General features: G+C 45.7%; 1 protein-coding gene across 1 annotated transcript in view; it reads right to left on the reverse strand.

Moving 5' to 3' along the window:
• DAPP1 (dual adaptor of phosphotyrosine and 3-phosphoinositides 1) overlaps positions 1 to 15773 on the reverse strand; it is a 49785-nt gene that overhangs the window by 15643 nt on the left and 18369 nt on the right. The window contains exons 2-4 of the mRNA XM_008543492.2: positions 14117 to 14239; positions 10280 to 10413; positions 184 to 314 (exon numbers count right to left, since the gene is read on the reverse strand). Coding sequence (XP_008541714.1) covers positions 184 to 314; positions 10280 to 10413; positions 14117 to 14239 — 388 coding nt within the window. The remainder of the gene's footprint in view (positions 1 to 183; positions 315 to 10279; positions 10414 to 14116; positions 14240 to 15773) is intronic.

Genomic DNA, 15773 nt, shown 5'->3' on the forward strand with positions numbered 1-15773 from the left:
CTAAAATATACAACTATGTACTGGGGGGCTTTGGGGAAAAGAAGCAGGAAAAAAACAAAAAAGAAGGTTGGCGACAGATGTTAGCTCAGGTGTCAATCTTTAAAAATGAAAGCGTGTAACTCTCGTTGCGTGTTATCACTCTTAGACAGTGAGAGGGCTGGGGTCAGGCTGATGGCCACTTACAGAAGGCGCAGTGGGCACCAGGTCATCTTCTGTTCTTCCTGTCTGCATCGCTGTGTGAACCCGGACGGACTCATAAATGGAAGGTTCTTCCACTTCTCTGGGATAGGGATGTTTCAGAACAATCAGCGTGCCTGAATGAAGACAGAAAAACACAGTCACATAGTATCCCCAGAAAGGCCCAAACGCTGACAGCCAGGTCACTGTGCTGGATCACAAAGGCTCTTGTTGTTTCATGCATTCACTTGCTCATTTTCTCCACCTGTGTCGAGTACCACCTGCGTGCCAGAGGCTGAAGCTGGACACTGGAGATGAAAAGCATGGTGAGATGACTTCCGGCCTCCTGGTGCTCAGACAGAACCAACAATGGTTATCACGGAACAGATAGTCATTTACATGAGCAGGGTGATGAGACCCCGTCAGCGACGTGAACAAGCATGCTGGTGGCGCCCGGGTGCCCTGAAGAACCCTACTATGGACACTGGGAAGAGCTGTCGTTGAGGACGTGACATTGATCTAGACCCTTAAGCGGTAACTGGAAGTTTTCCAGGTAGGCTTTCCAAAAGCCATGACAACAAAACCCAACCAATGCACTGGGGGAGAGGAGGCCCCTCTTCGTCACGAGTTTCAGAGCAAATGTGTAACAAATCAGTGGGTCTCACAGCAGTGGACTCCCAGCATTCTCCCTAAGGCCTCCTAGCACCCAATTAACAAAATAAACTAAATGAAGCCTTTGCTTATCTTAAGTGGACATGATGTGAACAGGCTGGTGCTGCCGTGTGGCTGCTCACTTCTGTCTGCGGGAGGGGTCCAGGCAGAGAAAGGGCTCAGCCCAAGGCCGGGCTCAGGGGCTCGCATGCCATTCTGGGGGCTGCAAGCAGTTCGGAATCAACGCTCTGACATTCCTCCTCTGTATCCCTCCTTTCCCCAACCAACCAGTCAATCAGAAACTGGAAACTCTGACTACAAAAAAGTAAGCTAAGGGTTTTTTCCCTCCTTGCCATGGCTGCTTGCTTTTGATTCTTCTAGGGTCTTCTAGGGATTGTACCAGACACTGGGGGAGATGTAAAGAGTTCAGTAACTCATTCAACAAATATTTACTGAGCTCTACCATGTGCCAGGCACTTGTCTAGGCTCTGGGGAGAGAACAGCAAACAAAGGGGATACAGCATCCACTTTTGCAGTATGGGAGACAGACAAAAATGGAAAAAATAGAATAGGTCAGGTGAGAGCAGCGTTATGATAAACTAATAGAGCAAGCGAAGGAATGGAGAGTGGAAAGGGTGGGCTTGGGAGAGGGTGGGGTTTGAGGTGGGGGTCAGGCAAGACGTCTGACAGATTTTAGAAAGTATGGACCTTGAACTGGAGTAAGAGAGACAATGAGGAAGGAAAAAGACCTCCACTGCAGTTCAAAAGCCCTTCATAATAATGACAAGCCTACAAATACAACAAAACTTTCCTACACTGCTTGAGTGTGTGCTCCGTGCTAAGTGCAGAAACAGCACAGTGGCTTCTGAGAGCTGAGCCCGCGTGAGGCCCTGCCGCAAGTGGACAGGGGCACTGAGGAAAGCCGGAAGACGGCCTGCGATCTCGGCCCCAGGAGAGGGCGAGAGACTCTGGCCTCATCCTCCTTCTGCATCTGACTCATGTTAGTGGCATTGGCATCAGAACGGAAGATGGCTTTTGCAGTTGCTGGAAGCCCGGGCCCGCTCTCGTGCTTGGTCTGTGCTCTTCTGTCAACGTGGTCCTTTCGTGAGAACAGACCCAGTCATATCAGGACAAGCGCCGCTTGCAGTTTCACAGTCATAGCGAAAGCAGCGACGACTGAATCAGGAGCAGCGGGTGTGCAGGCTCAGGGGTTGCGTGAACAGCCACAGCACGGCCAATGCTTCGTGACTTTAGGACTGACTCTCGTGTGACCCACCCCAGAGAAACGCCTCCAGTGAGGTGCCTGGCATCCCCCTGGCATCACAGAAACAGCCTCCATTGCCGCTCTCGCACCTGCTGGGCAACCATGCCAGCTTCCGTTTCCTCCTCTGACAAGTGACAATCACTGCCCTCTCTTCACAAAGCTGTCTTAAGCACCATATAAAAGAGTTTGTGAAAGGATTACAAAATGTTAGATGTTACTATGCTTTGGTACAGAGTATTTTTAAATCCTTAAATGAAATTCCAATGATCACATCTTTGAGAACATGGATTTTTAAATGCTAAGTTAAAAAAGACGTGTAATATTCTGCTAAGAATGAAAGGGCAGCAGTCCAGTCGTCACTGATACGGTGCTAAGTCCACTGGTGCCTCTTAAAGACTTCCATCTGACAGGGCAGGTTGAAAGCAGCTCACGACTTAGAAAAAATTTGAAAACCTGTGTTTTATCCTCAAGGCTGATGCTAAATTTTCATCCTATTCCACATGCTTACTGTGAAAATGATGCTTTAAATGATGCTCTGGGAAGACGCACCTTGTCGCCCCCTGTCTGTCCCCATACAACCAGGGCCCTCCCAAGGCATACTCCTCCCAGAACCGTTTCCTACTGCCGCGGTCACAAATTGCCACAAACTCCGTGACTTTTAAAACAACTCAGATGTATTCTCTTCCAGTTCTGGCGTCAGAAGTCTGACATAGGTCCCCCAGGGCTCAAATCAAGGTGTTGGCAGGTCGGCTTTCCTTCTGGGGGCTCCAGGGGAGAATCCATTCCTCTGCCTTTTCCAGCTTCTAGAGGCTGCCTGCATTCCTTGACTGGTGGCCCCAGTCCTCCTCTTCAAAGCCAGCAACACCGGGTCAAGACCCTCTCATGCTGCCCTCTCTTTGGTTTTCCCTCCTCCGCCTCTGTCTTTCCCTTATAAGGACCCTTGTGATAACAACGGGCCCACCTGGACAATCCAGGATACTCTCCCCATCTCAAAGTCAGCTGATTAGCAGCCTTAATTCCATCTGAAGACTTAATTCCCTCTTGCCACCTGACGTAACATATTCACAGGTCCAGGGAGAGCTGAGGTCATCTTTGGGGACTGTTATCCTGCCCAGAGTGTCAGTCTGCGAGGCAGGCATAGCTGTAGGGGCCAGGTGTGCTGCCATGTAAGGATCTCCGGGGTGAGGGCTGCGGGGGAGGTGGCTGCTGCCTGAGCTGCAACACTGTAACCGCTGGGTAATAGAAGGCTATCCCCCTTCCAGCATGTGTATTTCCAAACCCTGTGAGCCGCTCCAGAGCAGGGATGGTGCCAAGTTTATCCTTCTACACCTACCTCCCGATAGAGTTTCTGAGACAAGGAAGGTTTGATGAATGAATGAATGAATGAATGAATGGGTGCCACAGTAATTCAGGTTCAGGGCATCAAAGAGCCTAGGATGGACCAGTCTCCCAGGTTGAGAGCCAACCTGGCCTGGGACAGTGACAGAACAACTTCAGGTACGCTCGCCAAATCTCCATTGGGGGGTCTAAATTCCATCTCAAGAACCTCTTCTAAAATGTAACCAACAAAAGCTAAACTGAGAGAAATGACATTGAGTCAATCAGGAAAGTAGAAATGACTATAGACTGATTTTAACTAGTAAGAGCATGAATGATGCCAGACTGAGTGGTGGAATGAAGAAAATGACAAATTACTCATAAAATGATAACTCCCTCTGATAAAAATCTGGTCTCCTAAAAAGAAAGACGGGACTCCTTAGACGATCATTCTGCCCAAGAAAGGGCCAATACATAGACTCCGTGGCACGGCTGCCCGGCTTACAACGATTTCCCCTTCTGTAGAGACTGCCCCACCCTCATCCAGAGGGAGATCCCCACAGACCCTGGCTCACGCCCACAGACACCTCCCGGGGCCTACACTCTTTGGACTGACTGCCCGAGTATTAGTTACTTCTCTAAGTGGAGAGAAGGGCCACTAACTTCGGTTTCTGAACCACATGAGGGAGAATGCTGTTTCCTGCCTCTGACATGAAACCGGTTTCAGAAACTCTCGGTGGAGGTAGTTTTTCCAGGTGATCAGAGCAGGACTGAGGCCAGCATTTCAATTTGCTGAAAGCTTCAGAGTCGCCATGATGGCTAGACTGAGTCCTTCTCATCTCTTGCTGCTCAGCTTGCCTTTAAATTCTGGGAGGGAACGCTAATATCCTTCCAAAAAACCCACTTCTCTTCCTGTACCCCTCTTTTTTTTTTTTTTAATTCTGCTAGCTGGGTTGACTTCTGTCACCTGCAATCAAAGACACTTATCTAATGCAGCCCCACCACAGACTCATCATGATTTCCACCCAGGTGCCTTGGCTCCATCGGAGAGGGCTCCGGGTTAGTGATATTCAGACCACAGCAACTCCTGGACTTGGTTGGAAGATTCAGATGAAAGGCAACAGGGGGCAGGCGCTGGTACAGGGAGGAGAGAGGAAGGCCTGCAACCACAAGTCTTGGAAACTTGGCTGCAAGTTTCACTTCAGTTTCTGAACTACACGAAGGAGACTTGCTTCCTGCCTTTGAAATGAAGCCTGGTTTCAGACCCTCTCGGTGGCGGTGCGTTTGTGAGGTGATCAGAACAGGATTGAGGCCAGCATTTTGGTTTACTTCGGCTGAACCGTAACTTACAGGACCCCTACTCTGTGTGCAATACAAAGAGACCGCGTGGAAGGACTCCTGAGCTCGGGTTCCAGCAGAAATTCAGAAGAGTAAGAACAGCCTCCAGTTTTGGGCCCTGGTGCGCTATGTGAACAAACTAGAGCGCAGGGCAGGGCACCCGCAGCTCCTGAAGGGGAACTTCCATTTGGAGTACTTCTGTTATGCACTAGAGCTAGTGCTGCCCATCAGGTTCCCCCCCTCCACGGTTAGATGTCTGAGGGCAAGCCTGGTATCTAGTTCGTCACTGTATTGTCAGTGGCTAACAGTGCCCGGCTTATAGCTGGCACTCAATGCATGTTTGTTAAATTAAATTAAAATAAGCTCACATCCATCCACGTTTCATTAGTGCCCTCAGCTTCAGAAAACAGGCTTTGCAACTGGCTTATGCACGGTGTGTTCCACTGTCTCCTTCTGCCAATAGGAAGTGGCTTTCTAGGGGACTTTATGGGAAAATTCAAGACCTTTCTCCTTTCTTCTTTGCAACCTGCTCTGCAAATGGATTTAACTAAATGGTGCTAGTGAAATCAAGCTCATTTACATACGAAGGGGCTTTACTATCCATTCCCAGTCTCACAGGGAGGCAGAGCTGAGGTGGAAGCAGCTCCCGGCCAGGGCGGGAGAAGGCGTAAAATGGCTAAGTCATTGGATTCTGCCTGTCATATGAAGCCACAACGGAACTGGCTTAAAATTTGAAGAAGACATCATAAACATTTGATAAGTGCAAATTCACTTGTCCCTAAACTTATTCTTCATGATACACCCAAAAATGTACAGCTTTTGTGTATAATATGATGAAATGAATTACCATAAAAGGTCCTCATTAAACAATAGTGATTGCGTATTTATGCCATGCTAAGAATCATTCTGAATGTCACACACACCTAAACTCATTCAATCTTCACATAAAGTCAAACTATTAAGGTATGAACTGTTTATACTATCAGCTCAATTTTATAAGATGATGAAACTGAAGCTCAGAGAGGTTACATAATGTGACTGAGGACACACAGCTGGTGAGTGGCAGAGATGAGAGTTCACACAACACTTCACGAATGTTGGTTTCATCCTCTTCCTTGCCTGCTTTTCCCTTTTCAAACACACCTCATTACAAACTAAGAAGATTTATATTTTTGGCAAACATAAAGTAAAGAAGTGATTCCCGATTGTGGTTTGGCAAAATTCCAAGTTGTCACCAATTATTTTCAGAAACGTCACAAAATTCTCAAATTAAAATTAATTTTAACTTATTTTAAAATGCCACTTGAGTAAAATGGCTGGTGTCACAAAATAAAATAATAACCATAGCAATTATCAATAGATTGGGAATCCCCACATTAAAACAAAAAGAGAAGTGCAAATCTGACATTTAAGAAAGAACCAGAACGGATCTTCAAAACTGAGAGCCAATGATTACAACGCACAAACACAGACACAGCACTTGACTCGGATCACGCTCTTCCATGCCGGTTAGATGAGGAAAGTGACAGCACAGTGACTCTCGTAATAAATCATATATGACAATTCTAGATACAAAAGTATTGCAATAAAAACAAAAGGTGGTGGGAAAGGTAATTTCTACTCCAGGAGTATTTGGACATTTACATATAAAGATAAACGCTGTCTACACTTTCAAGACTATATGTATGAAACAGCTAATTGTAAGAGGATACAGTAAAAATTAATAATGGACCAAACATCCACACTAATAAAAATGTCTCAAATTTCCAAGTCTGCTCACATTTAATTTAGAGGCCAAGTACAAATGTGAAGAGGAGTTTTATATATCATTTTACTATTAGAAACGAAGGCAAATTCTGAATTTAATCATTATCGAGCATACATACAACACAAAAGAGAGTTTCAAATTATGCTTTGTATCAACTTTGAAAGTAGAAATTTTCTGTCATCGCTGGTTGCAGTGCTGCCTCGCAAGCTGCCGTGCAGGCGTTGGCGATGGGCCACCCAGCATGAAATGCTGGGGATGATTATTAGCATTTATTCTTTTAGGTGCTGGACGTATCAGAGAATAAACTGAAAAACTCCCTCCTCTCACAGGGCTTACGTACTAGTGCAAAGAATTTCTTTTAAAAAGTGAAGTACACAATATGGTAGAAGAGAAAGGGCCAGTGAGGACAATGAAGCAAGGGGGTCCATTGTATGTCTCTATGGGCCACTTGGGAAATGACTGGGTTTCGAGAATTAGAGATGTCTTCAGAGCGTTTCTGGGTATTACTCAGGAGACATTAGAGTGAACAGAAGCTTCGATGGGCGTTAGAGAGGAAGTGCAGACCACAGCCAGGGGAAGGGGCTGACACCGACAGCGTCCTAAGGGTGACAAGAGGCGTGGATCTTGTTTCGGAAATCTTTATTCTTCAGATTAGGAAACAGAAATCCTGAGAGTTTTTTAAAGAGTAGAGAATAGGAATAGAATAGGAAAAGAGATGTCTCAAAATAGCATTTATCCCTTAGGTTAACACTTTTACCTATCCTGAGTGCAAATATTTTCTTATGACCCAGAACCAAGTGTTCTGGGTTTCCTGTTACTGAAGACGTTTATTATGTAGAATTGTAAGGCAAAAGTGGAAGGCTGCTGGTTGCTTGGAGGTCTTCCCTGTTGCCCTCAGAGGTGATGCCATCCCTACCAGTGGACGTGCGTGAGAAAGTCTCTCTTAAATAAACTCACTCTCCAGGTGTTGCTGTGTGAGGCTGGCCCGAGCAGGGTCTGGGCTGAGAGGAGTGGCTTGAAATGCCCAATTCTAGTCCTACCCATTCTGGGCCTCGGGAGATGAGAACCCTGGCAGGGCCTCAGCCATTGAACAGGCAAATGCTTCTCCTGGTGATCTTTAACTGAACAGAAGCTTTAAGAAGAACTTGCACTTCATCTGATAGTGAACAAGGAACCATCAGCCTGCAGGTCTCCTGATCACCAGGAGCCAGTTCTTAAATGAACAAGAAAAGGCCTACTTTTAGCAGGTGGCATCCCAGCTTCTAGTCAGCATTCTTGATAGGTCACAGTGCTGTCTCTGTGGCTTCTGAGGACCTTCTGGGCTTAAGAGTCATCATGACTCCAGCAAGTTATCTTGTTTCTTGAGGCCTATTACTCCCGGAGGGGCAAAATTGGAACACACATCTGTCATCGGTTTTGCCCCTTGTTCCCAGCCTCAGTGGCTTTGCCTTCATGTGGTTGGGACAGATAAGACGAATATTTCGTAGAGTTAGTGGGAAATTAGAGCTGGAAACCAGTAAGTCAAGTACATATCCATCAGTACCAGGAGCATGTAGCAGGGGCTCAAATAGCATCAAATTCCCTCTTGGATAATGAACAGAACAGAAGAGATGCAGTGGAGAGGATAAAAATCTTAGTTTCCTGAGTTTCATTGCAATACATCAACTAATTATAGCAATGACAATGATACGGCAAGCTTTAGCTTTGGAGGAAACTACTATGGGAGTCAGGAGTACAAATCCTTGCAATCCCGGGGGCATTAACCAGCACCTGCCTTCAGTTAGGTCAGCGTGTTTACAGGGAAGCTTAGCGTCACCCCAAAATCAATGTCACAGAGCCTTTCCTTTGGAGCAGTCTGAGGTGATCCTGTTGCCTGGTGACTGGATCTGTACCAGACAGGTTCACCCAGAAAGCGCTGCGTTCACGGTGATCTCACAGCGTTTTGAAACCTGTTGGTGAGCAGAATGTGTCCTTTTTTCTACCTTGGAGCAAGTCCAGGAAGGAGCACAGAGAATGACCAAGAGGCTGGAAAATAGAGTCTTGGAGGAGAATTTAAAAGAAAAGAGCCGACTTTTCCTGGAGAAAGAAGAGGAGGCTGGAAGATAATTATAATAGCTTTGAGGGTACAAAGATTCCTACTCACAGTCATTCATTCATTCATCCATTCACCCAAAGTGCCACACACGATACCAGGACCTGGGGGACACAGGAAGGACAAAAACAGAGGTAGACAAAACAAAGTCCTTGGCTTCAAAAATCTCTTCTCCACTGCCAGTAACCAAGAGCGGAACAAAGTGGAGTGTAGGGTTGGACATAATTAGGAAATAAGTCTGAAGTGAAGGGATTTGAGAAATTCATACACTTGCCGGGGCCAAAGGAGCAATGGAAACAAGTGCACCCCACCTGCCATTGGTTCATGAGAACCACTGCTGCTTAAATGCGAAGTAATTTCAGGGCCGACTGGGAGAATTTCCACCAGAAAAGAAATTTCAGCTTCAATTTTCTAGTTTGGGTTATTCTATTATAGGCCTGTGTGGTCCGTTAAAGTAAGGCAATGATTCTCTGGTTTCCACTGTATTTTCATCTACGCCCGACAGTGTATGATTCATATCAGGGCGCATCCAGGCCACAGAAACAGCAGAACAGGAAAAGCCAATGGTGGCATCTCCTTCCCACCACACTAAAGTTAACCAAAAGCCCCCTGGCCACGTTTACCAAGCAAACGAGCGCGCACAAATTCTCTACAAGTGGATGTGTCGCTAAGTCTTGAGCGCCTCTGGGGCTGCCAGTTCTTGGAATTGCCCGACTTTGGATTAACTGAGAATTATCGTAATTTAGGATATAAAAAATTGTGATTCAATATCACAGATATAGGGGTGATCTTTTACTTACTTTATTCAAATAGTATAGTCAAACAAGTCAGATAATTCAAATACCAAGATAGTATGTTTGTTTTTTGCTTTTTTACTTTTTATTGAGATTAGGACAGTTTACGACCTTGTGAAATTTCAGTTGTACATTATTATTTGTCAGTCATACTGTAGGAGCACCACTTCACCCTTTGTTCCCACCCTGTTTTGTTCGTTTTTCAGTTTGAATTTTCTAGTCTGACTAACCACTCTAACAGGAAAGTTCAGATGTTTCCCTCTTAAGTCTACGCTGAAGTCCAGTTCAAAAACTTACAAGAAACCAACACAAGAGACACAGAATTTTATATTGAAATGAAGGAACTGCTCAGGAGAATAGTTTCTAGTCAATATTTTCAATATTCAGTGATTTGGGTGGAAATTTAAATATAAATTTTATTCAAAAAATGCTCAGAATTATCTTTTATGGGGCTTCCTGATATGCAAACTGCCCATACCTAAAATTATGAGGAATCAAAAAGTTGTTCTTGCCTTTGTTCTTTCTTTGTTTATTGTATATACTATTATAAAACTAATAGATCATTTTAAAGAAATTGTTTGTGTGCTTTTAATCAATCCCTTAAACAACTCATTCTGAGAAAACTATCTACTTTGTACAAAGCACACTGTTTTCTCCTAAACATAATACTGAAATACTGAAATATATATATATATATACAATTTACTAATGTAGCATATGGCAAGTAATTGGAAAAAACTATTTCTAAACATAACCGATTGCACATCATATGCACATAATTCAACAGAAGTGACAGCTATTTAATTGAAATCCGCTTGTCCCTCCTCCAACCTGAAACAATGTCTCATAGGTCAAGCATCTATCCGTTCATAGCTTACCTGTCTCGCTTCCAATCAAAGGCTGATTTGCAAAATGCTTGACAAAATCCTTCAAAGATGAGAATTCGTTAAAGCCAAATTTAAATGAATATCCGGTATATTCAACATGAAAGTGTTTGACAGAGTCTTTGGCTCTGAAAAGGAAAAAAAAAAAAGGTTTAATGTTACTTAACTAATGAGTAACTTTTTTGAAGGGAAATTCAAAAGGCATTCCCAAGGTATTAGCATCACCATTAAACCCTTCTAAAAACTGAGAATTATGACACAATCATTGAAACCACTGGCCTTTCTAAAGCGCTGGTTTCTTTGGCAGAGTGAGCTCTTCTCAATTTCCCCTATGATAGAAGACAGGAGACAATCTCCCTGCGCTTTCTCTGGCTTCGTGGAAGAGCACCGACTGCAGCCCCTTAAGGGGCGTGGGTTATGGCGGCAGGGAACAGACACAGATAGAAACCGCAGCTCACACCCTCCCCAAGTCCTCCTGTGTCCTCCGCCATCCTATCTTCTTGTTTGGGAGTCAGTCTGAATTCTGCTTCTGTCACTTACTGAATTATGCGAGCCCAGCCCTTTGCCTCCGATGCCTGTTCCCCTGCCTACTGAATAAAATATCAGATTTCCTACATTGTCATTTTCCACCTCATTTGTGGAATGAGGCAGAGTGTTAAATAAACTGTAAATTATATATACATATGTACTTTGTTTGATTCTCACCCTGCCTCTTCTGCGCAAGGCACGCTCCAACTCGAGTATGAATTTGAAATCAGAATCACCTGGAGGGCTTGTTGAACCCCAGATTTCTCGGCTCTACCCCATGAATTCTGATTCAATGGGTCCAGGGTGGGGCCTGAGAGTCTGCTTTCCTAACATGTTCTCAGTGATGCTCCTGCTCTGGGACCACACCTGGCAACAGCTGCTCTAGTCCAACCGGACCTGCAATCCTCCCGGGACTTCCTGCTCTGTCCCTTAGCTCCCACCGTTTGGTTCCCTTCCCTGCAGCGGCTCCGCCTTTGTTTCCAGGCAAGCGTTGCTTCAAATACCACCTGCTCTGTCAAGTATCGCATGAAACTTCCAGCCTGCGTTGCTGGCTTCTTCTCTTCTCAACAACTCCCGCACTTCTGCTGCCATCCTTCCTGTCATTACCCCACCCGGCTTTCAGGGAGGCGTTTGTGTGTGGTCTGATGGCCCCTGTGAGGCGCCCTTCCTCAAGGCGAGGGCTCTGAATCTTCTACAACACTTGCCAAAGTGCTTGGTGCAGGGCGGATGCTCTTCCATAGTTATTATTAAGGGAGTGAAGGAATGAATGAATAAGAACCCTCTCCTGAGCTGTTATGAGTTCTTGTCACCTTTGCTCATGGTTCATCTTTTTAAAAGCATTTCCAACGGCTTGTAATGGAAATTAATAATTTATATTTTTATATAGACGTAATATAATATATATACCATCTATTTGTAAAGGGCTTCCGATCTAAATGTTCAGATGAGACAGGCATAGGGAAAAAGTTGACCTTCTTTGACCCAATAATTCCACAGGTTTGTTTGCTATTTTTGGAGCTCCGTGCAATAAGGGACCCACAGCCTAAGCAATTGAGGAAGCCCAATTCCTGCTTCCACCCAGACAGAATTCTATTTCTGATTAGCAATTTTCCCAAAAATGCTATTTAGAAAATTTATAAACAAAACACAGCAGAGTAACTTGAAAAATGTCAATGAATGTGCTTTTTTCTCAGTGACCCTCTTATCTACCCCCTCACCCTCCCACTCCTTTCTCCCATGCCCCTTCCAGCAGCCTATGGACTTCCACTGTCCCTAGGAAGGGGAGCCGTGGAGTCAGCATTCTAACATGGCCTCCTGAGTCTCAGCCCCTGGCATGAACACACCTTTTCCCAATTATTCAATAAAATGCTGCTATGAAAGGATTTTGCAGATAATTAAGGCCCCAAATCAGTTGACCTTAAAAATAGAGAGATTGGGATGGCCCAGTGGTGTAGTGGTTAACTTCTCGCACTCTGCTTCAGCAGCCTAGGGTTTGTGGGTTTGGATCCCAGGTGTGGACCTACACACCACTTCTCAATCCATGCTGTGGTGGCCACCACATATTAAATAGAGGAAGATTGGCACAGATGTTAGCTCAGGGCTGATCTTCCCCACCAAAAAAAAAAAGAAAAGAAAAAAGGAAAAAAAAATAGAGAGATTATCTGGGTGGGCCTGACCTAATCATGTGAGAATTCTGGTAAAGGCAGAGAGTTTTCTCTGGCTGGTGGCAGAAGAGGAGATCAGAAAGACACATTCTAGCTAGTCTAGAAGAAAGCAAACATCAGTGTTGTGAACTGCCCAGGGGGCCACCTGGCAGGAACTGGGGGTGGCCTCCAGGAGCTGAGAGGGTCCCTGCTCAACAGCCTTATGGCAAATGAGAGTTATTCCTATAGCAGCAAGGAAATGAAGGAAAAGGAATGAAGAGGAAAGGAGAACACAACGGATCAGGACACCAAGCCCCAGATATGCCACAACCCCAAGCAACGCATTCATTTCCGCCCGGTGGGAGCAGAGCAGAGAATCCAGCCTGGACTTCTTCCTGCCTGGACGGCTGACATGCAGAAACTGGGAGATGATCAGCTTAGGTTGTTTTAAGCCACTAAGTTTTTGGGTAATTGTTATGTAGGATAGAAAATACAGGAGGCTCCCAATGCAAAGAAAAGATAAGAAGATATGTTAATTTTTGGCTTTGGAGCTTATTGAAGCCCGCCATCAATTACTTAGGGAAATACTTTTGTAGCCAGTTTTTCCCTCTATCAGAGGGAGAGGAGATTTAAACAAAACAAAACGAAACTCGTGCTGAGCTGGATGGAAAAGAGGATTCAGAGAGAAGGGAGTGTAGACGTTGTGGCTGAGTTAGTGATGAGGAGGCCTGGACCATGTGGAGCAGAAAAGACAAGACACAACCTCCTCCTGCCAGATCAGCATGAGGGACTGCAGCACAAAGGGAGCCTGAGACTTTCTTTCAAGAGTATATGGAAGCACCCTCAGAACAGTAATAAAGCAGTAAGGGTTCGAGGTTAATGGGTGGGTGGCCGAGGGCAATTTCATGGAGTCCTCACATCCCCAGTCTAAGCCAGGGGCAACTGCCCGGGAACCCAAACAGACGTGCTACGTGCCAGCAGAAGCCAAGGTGACAGATGCTGACTGAGGACAACGCCTCCACCAGTCACCACATGGCTAGGTCGATCTCTCTGATGGACAGGCCAGCAGGAGGGAGCGGGTGGGAGAGAACCCGGAGGGGACTGGACCATCAGTTTTCGGCTGGGTGTACCTGGTAGGGACTAGATTAACTTCATTAAAATGCAGGGGAAATGGAGCCTCCAGAAACAAGCTAGGTCCATTTATAGTAAAAAATGAACAGTTGCATTATTGACCACTTGTTTGTCATTATGAAAATTGCACGGCCACAGGTCATTCTGATTCTCTGGAGGAGGCAAGGAATAGGGAAAAGGTCCCGGGCCAGGTTTCAGGGATTTGGATTGTGGTGCTGTTTCTGTGGCTGATTTACTGGGTGCTAGACGCTTTACCACTTCGGGTTTGTGTTTCTTCATCAGTCAAACAAGAGGTCTGGATTAAACAACTCATCAGATCTCCTGCAGCTCTGACAATTTTTCCCTGCCCATGGAAGGAGCAAGAAGGTTTATCACAGTCTCACCATTCAGAGCTTGGGGTGCTCGTAACTGCTGATCTAACAGGAATTAAGAGAATTTTCTCTGGGCATTTGAGTGTGATGGCAAAGTCAGCCCCATGTAAGTAAGAGCCGGGACTGCACTGGATTCGTGGAGTTCTTGCGCATCATACCTCACAGAGAGAGAGTACAGCCCGATCCTTTCGTTGCTGTCCCTCAGAAGGTAGCTGCCGTCGCACCCGTTGGAGAGGAGGAGCGCCTCGGCCGCGTGCCGTGTGAGGTTGCTGTGGTACCACCTAGAAAGGACAGAACAGCACTTTCACTGGGGGCCAACCTCAGGGTGACTCCTCCTTCACTGGGTTTCCTGTCAAAGGTGACCTCAGCAATCACTTCCACCACAGGTAGCCCAGAGACCAAACTCTCAAACACAACCTCAGGACAAGGAAGTCGCTGGGCAAGGCTGAAGGGGAGAGCAGAGAGAGTTGCCTAGCAGCAGAGTATTACGGGTTGAATGGTGTCCTGAAAATTATAATTCATATGGTGAAGTCCTAATCCCCGTTAACTAAAAATATGACCTGATTTGGAGATAGAGTCTTTAGCAAGTTATAATGAAGTCATTGGGTTGGGTCCTAATCCAATAGGACTGGATTGTAAAACAATGTCCTCTTGTAAAAAGGGGACATATGGAAACAGACTTGCAAACACGGAGAACATCACGTGAAGGGGAAGTTGGCTATCTACAATCAAGGGGGCGGGGGGGGGGTGTGAGGGGGTGGGCTGGAACAGATCCCTCCCTCACAGCCCTCAGAAGGAACCAGCCCTATTGACACCTTGATTTTGGGCTTCTGTTGTCTGGAACTGTGAGACAATAAATTTCTGCTATTTAAGTCACCCATTTTGTGGTACTTTGTCACAGCAGCCCAAGCAACCAAACGTACAACACTACTTTGTCAACAGAAATTTTTTTAAAAGTCCAAATCAAAAATAACTGCAAGAACAGGCTTTGGCTAATTTTCTCTCTTTCTTTTGGTCTCTCTCTCACTTGCTCTTTAGCGAGTGTGGCACCACGGCTGGCAGTGTGGGAATGACTGCACTGCCATACTGTAGCCTGTCGTCGTGAGTGAGGTGAGGTGTGGCACAGGCTCAGAGGGCTGCGCTGCCACGCAAGCTCATCAAACATCACGTCAAACTGACAAATATCTGAAGAGCTGTGGAAGCCCTCCGGACATTCAAATCGATCTATGTGTTAAAAAGAAGCAGCTTGTTTTAGAAAAGGTAACATGTATGCTCGGTAGAACAAAAATCCAAATAGTTCAAAACAGACAGTGAAAATAAAGCTTTGTTCTCACCTTAAGCCTCAGTTTTCCTGTTCCTCTTCTCAGAGGACACCAATGTTGGCCATTTTCCCATGCTTCCTCCTCAGGGCTATGTATGCACCTGGAGGCATCAGGTGTGCCCCTCCCACCCAAGGAAACAAGAGCGTTCTAGGCACGCTGTTCTGCACCCCGCTCCTTTCCCCTACTGACAGGCCTTTCACGTTCTTTTTAATGACCAGGTAGGGACAGTCCACTGTGGTGATTAAGATTGTAGCCTCTGAGGACCTATCCAGGTGATTCCTCCAACGAGCTGTGAAAACTTGGGCAAGTTACATAACCAATCGGAGCCTCAGTTTTCTCACCTCTAAAATAGAATAATAGTCATACCTCATGGGCCAGTTATGATTACTGCTCACATTAACTCACATGAAATGGTCAAAACAGGCCTGGCCGACAGCAGAACTTAGTACACATGAGTGGCTAGCACGAAGCCACTGAGCTCCACGAGGCCAGA

The sequence above is a fragment of the Equus przewalskii genome, chromosome 3 (assembly GCF_037783145.1).
Source record: "Equus przewalskii isolate Varuska chromosome 3, EquPr2, whole genome shotgun sequence".
NCBI classification, from domain to species: Eukaryota; Metazoa; Chordata; class Mammalia; order Perissodactyla; family Equidae; genus Equus; species Equus przewalskii.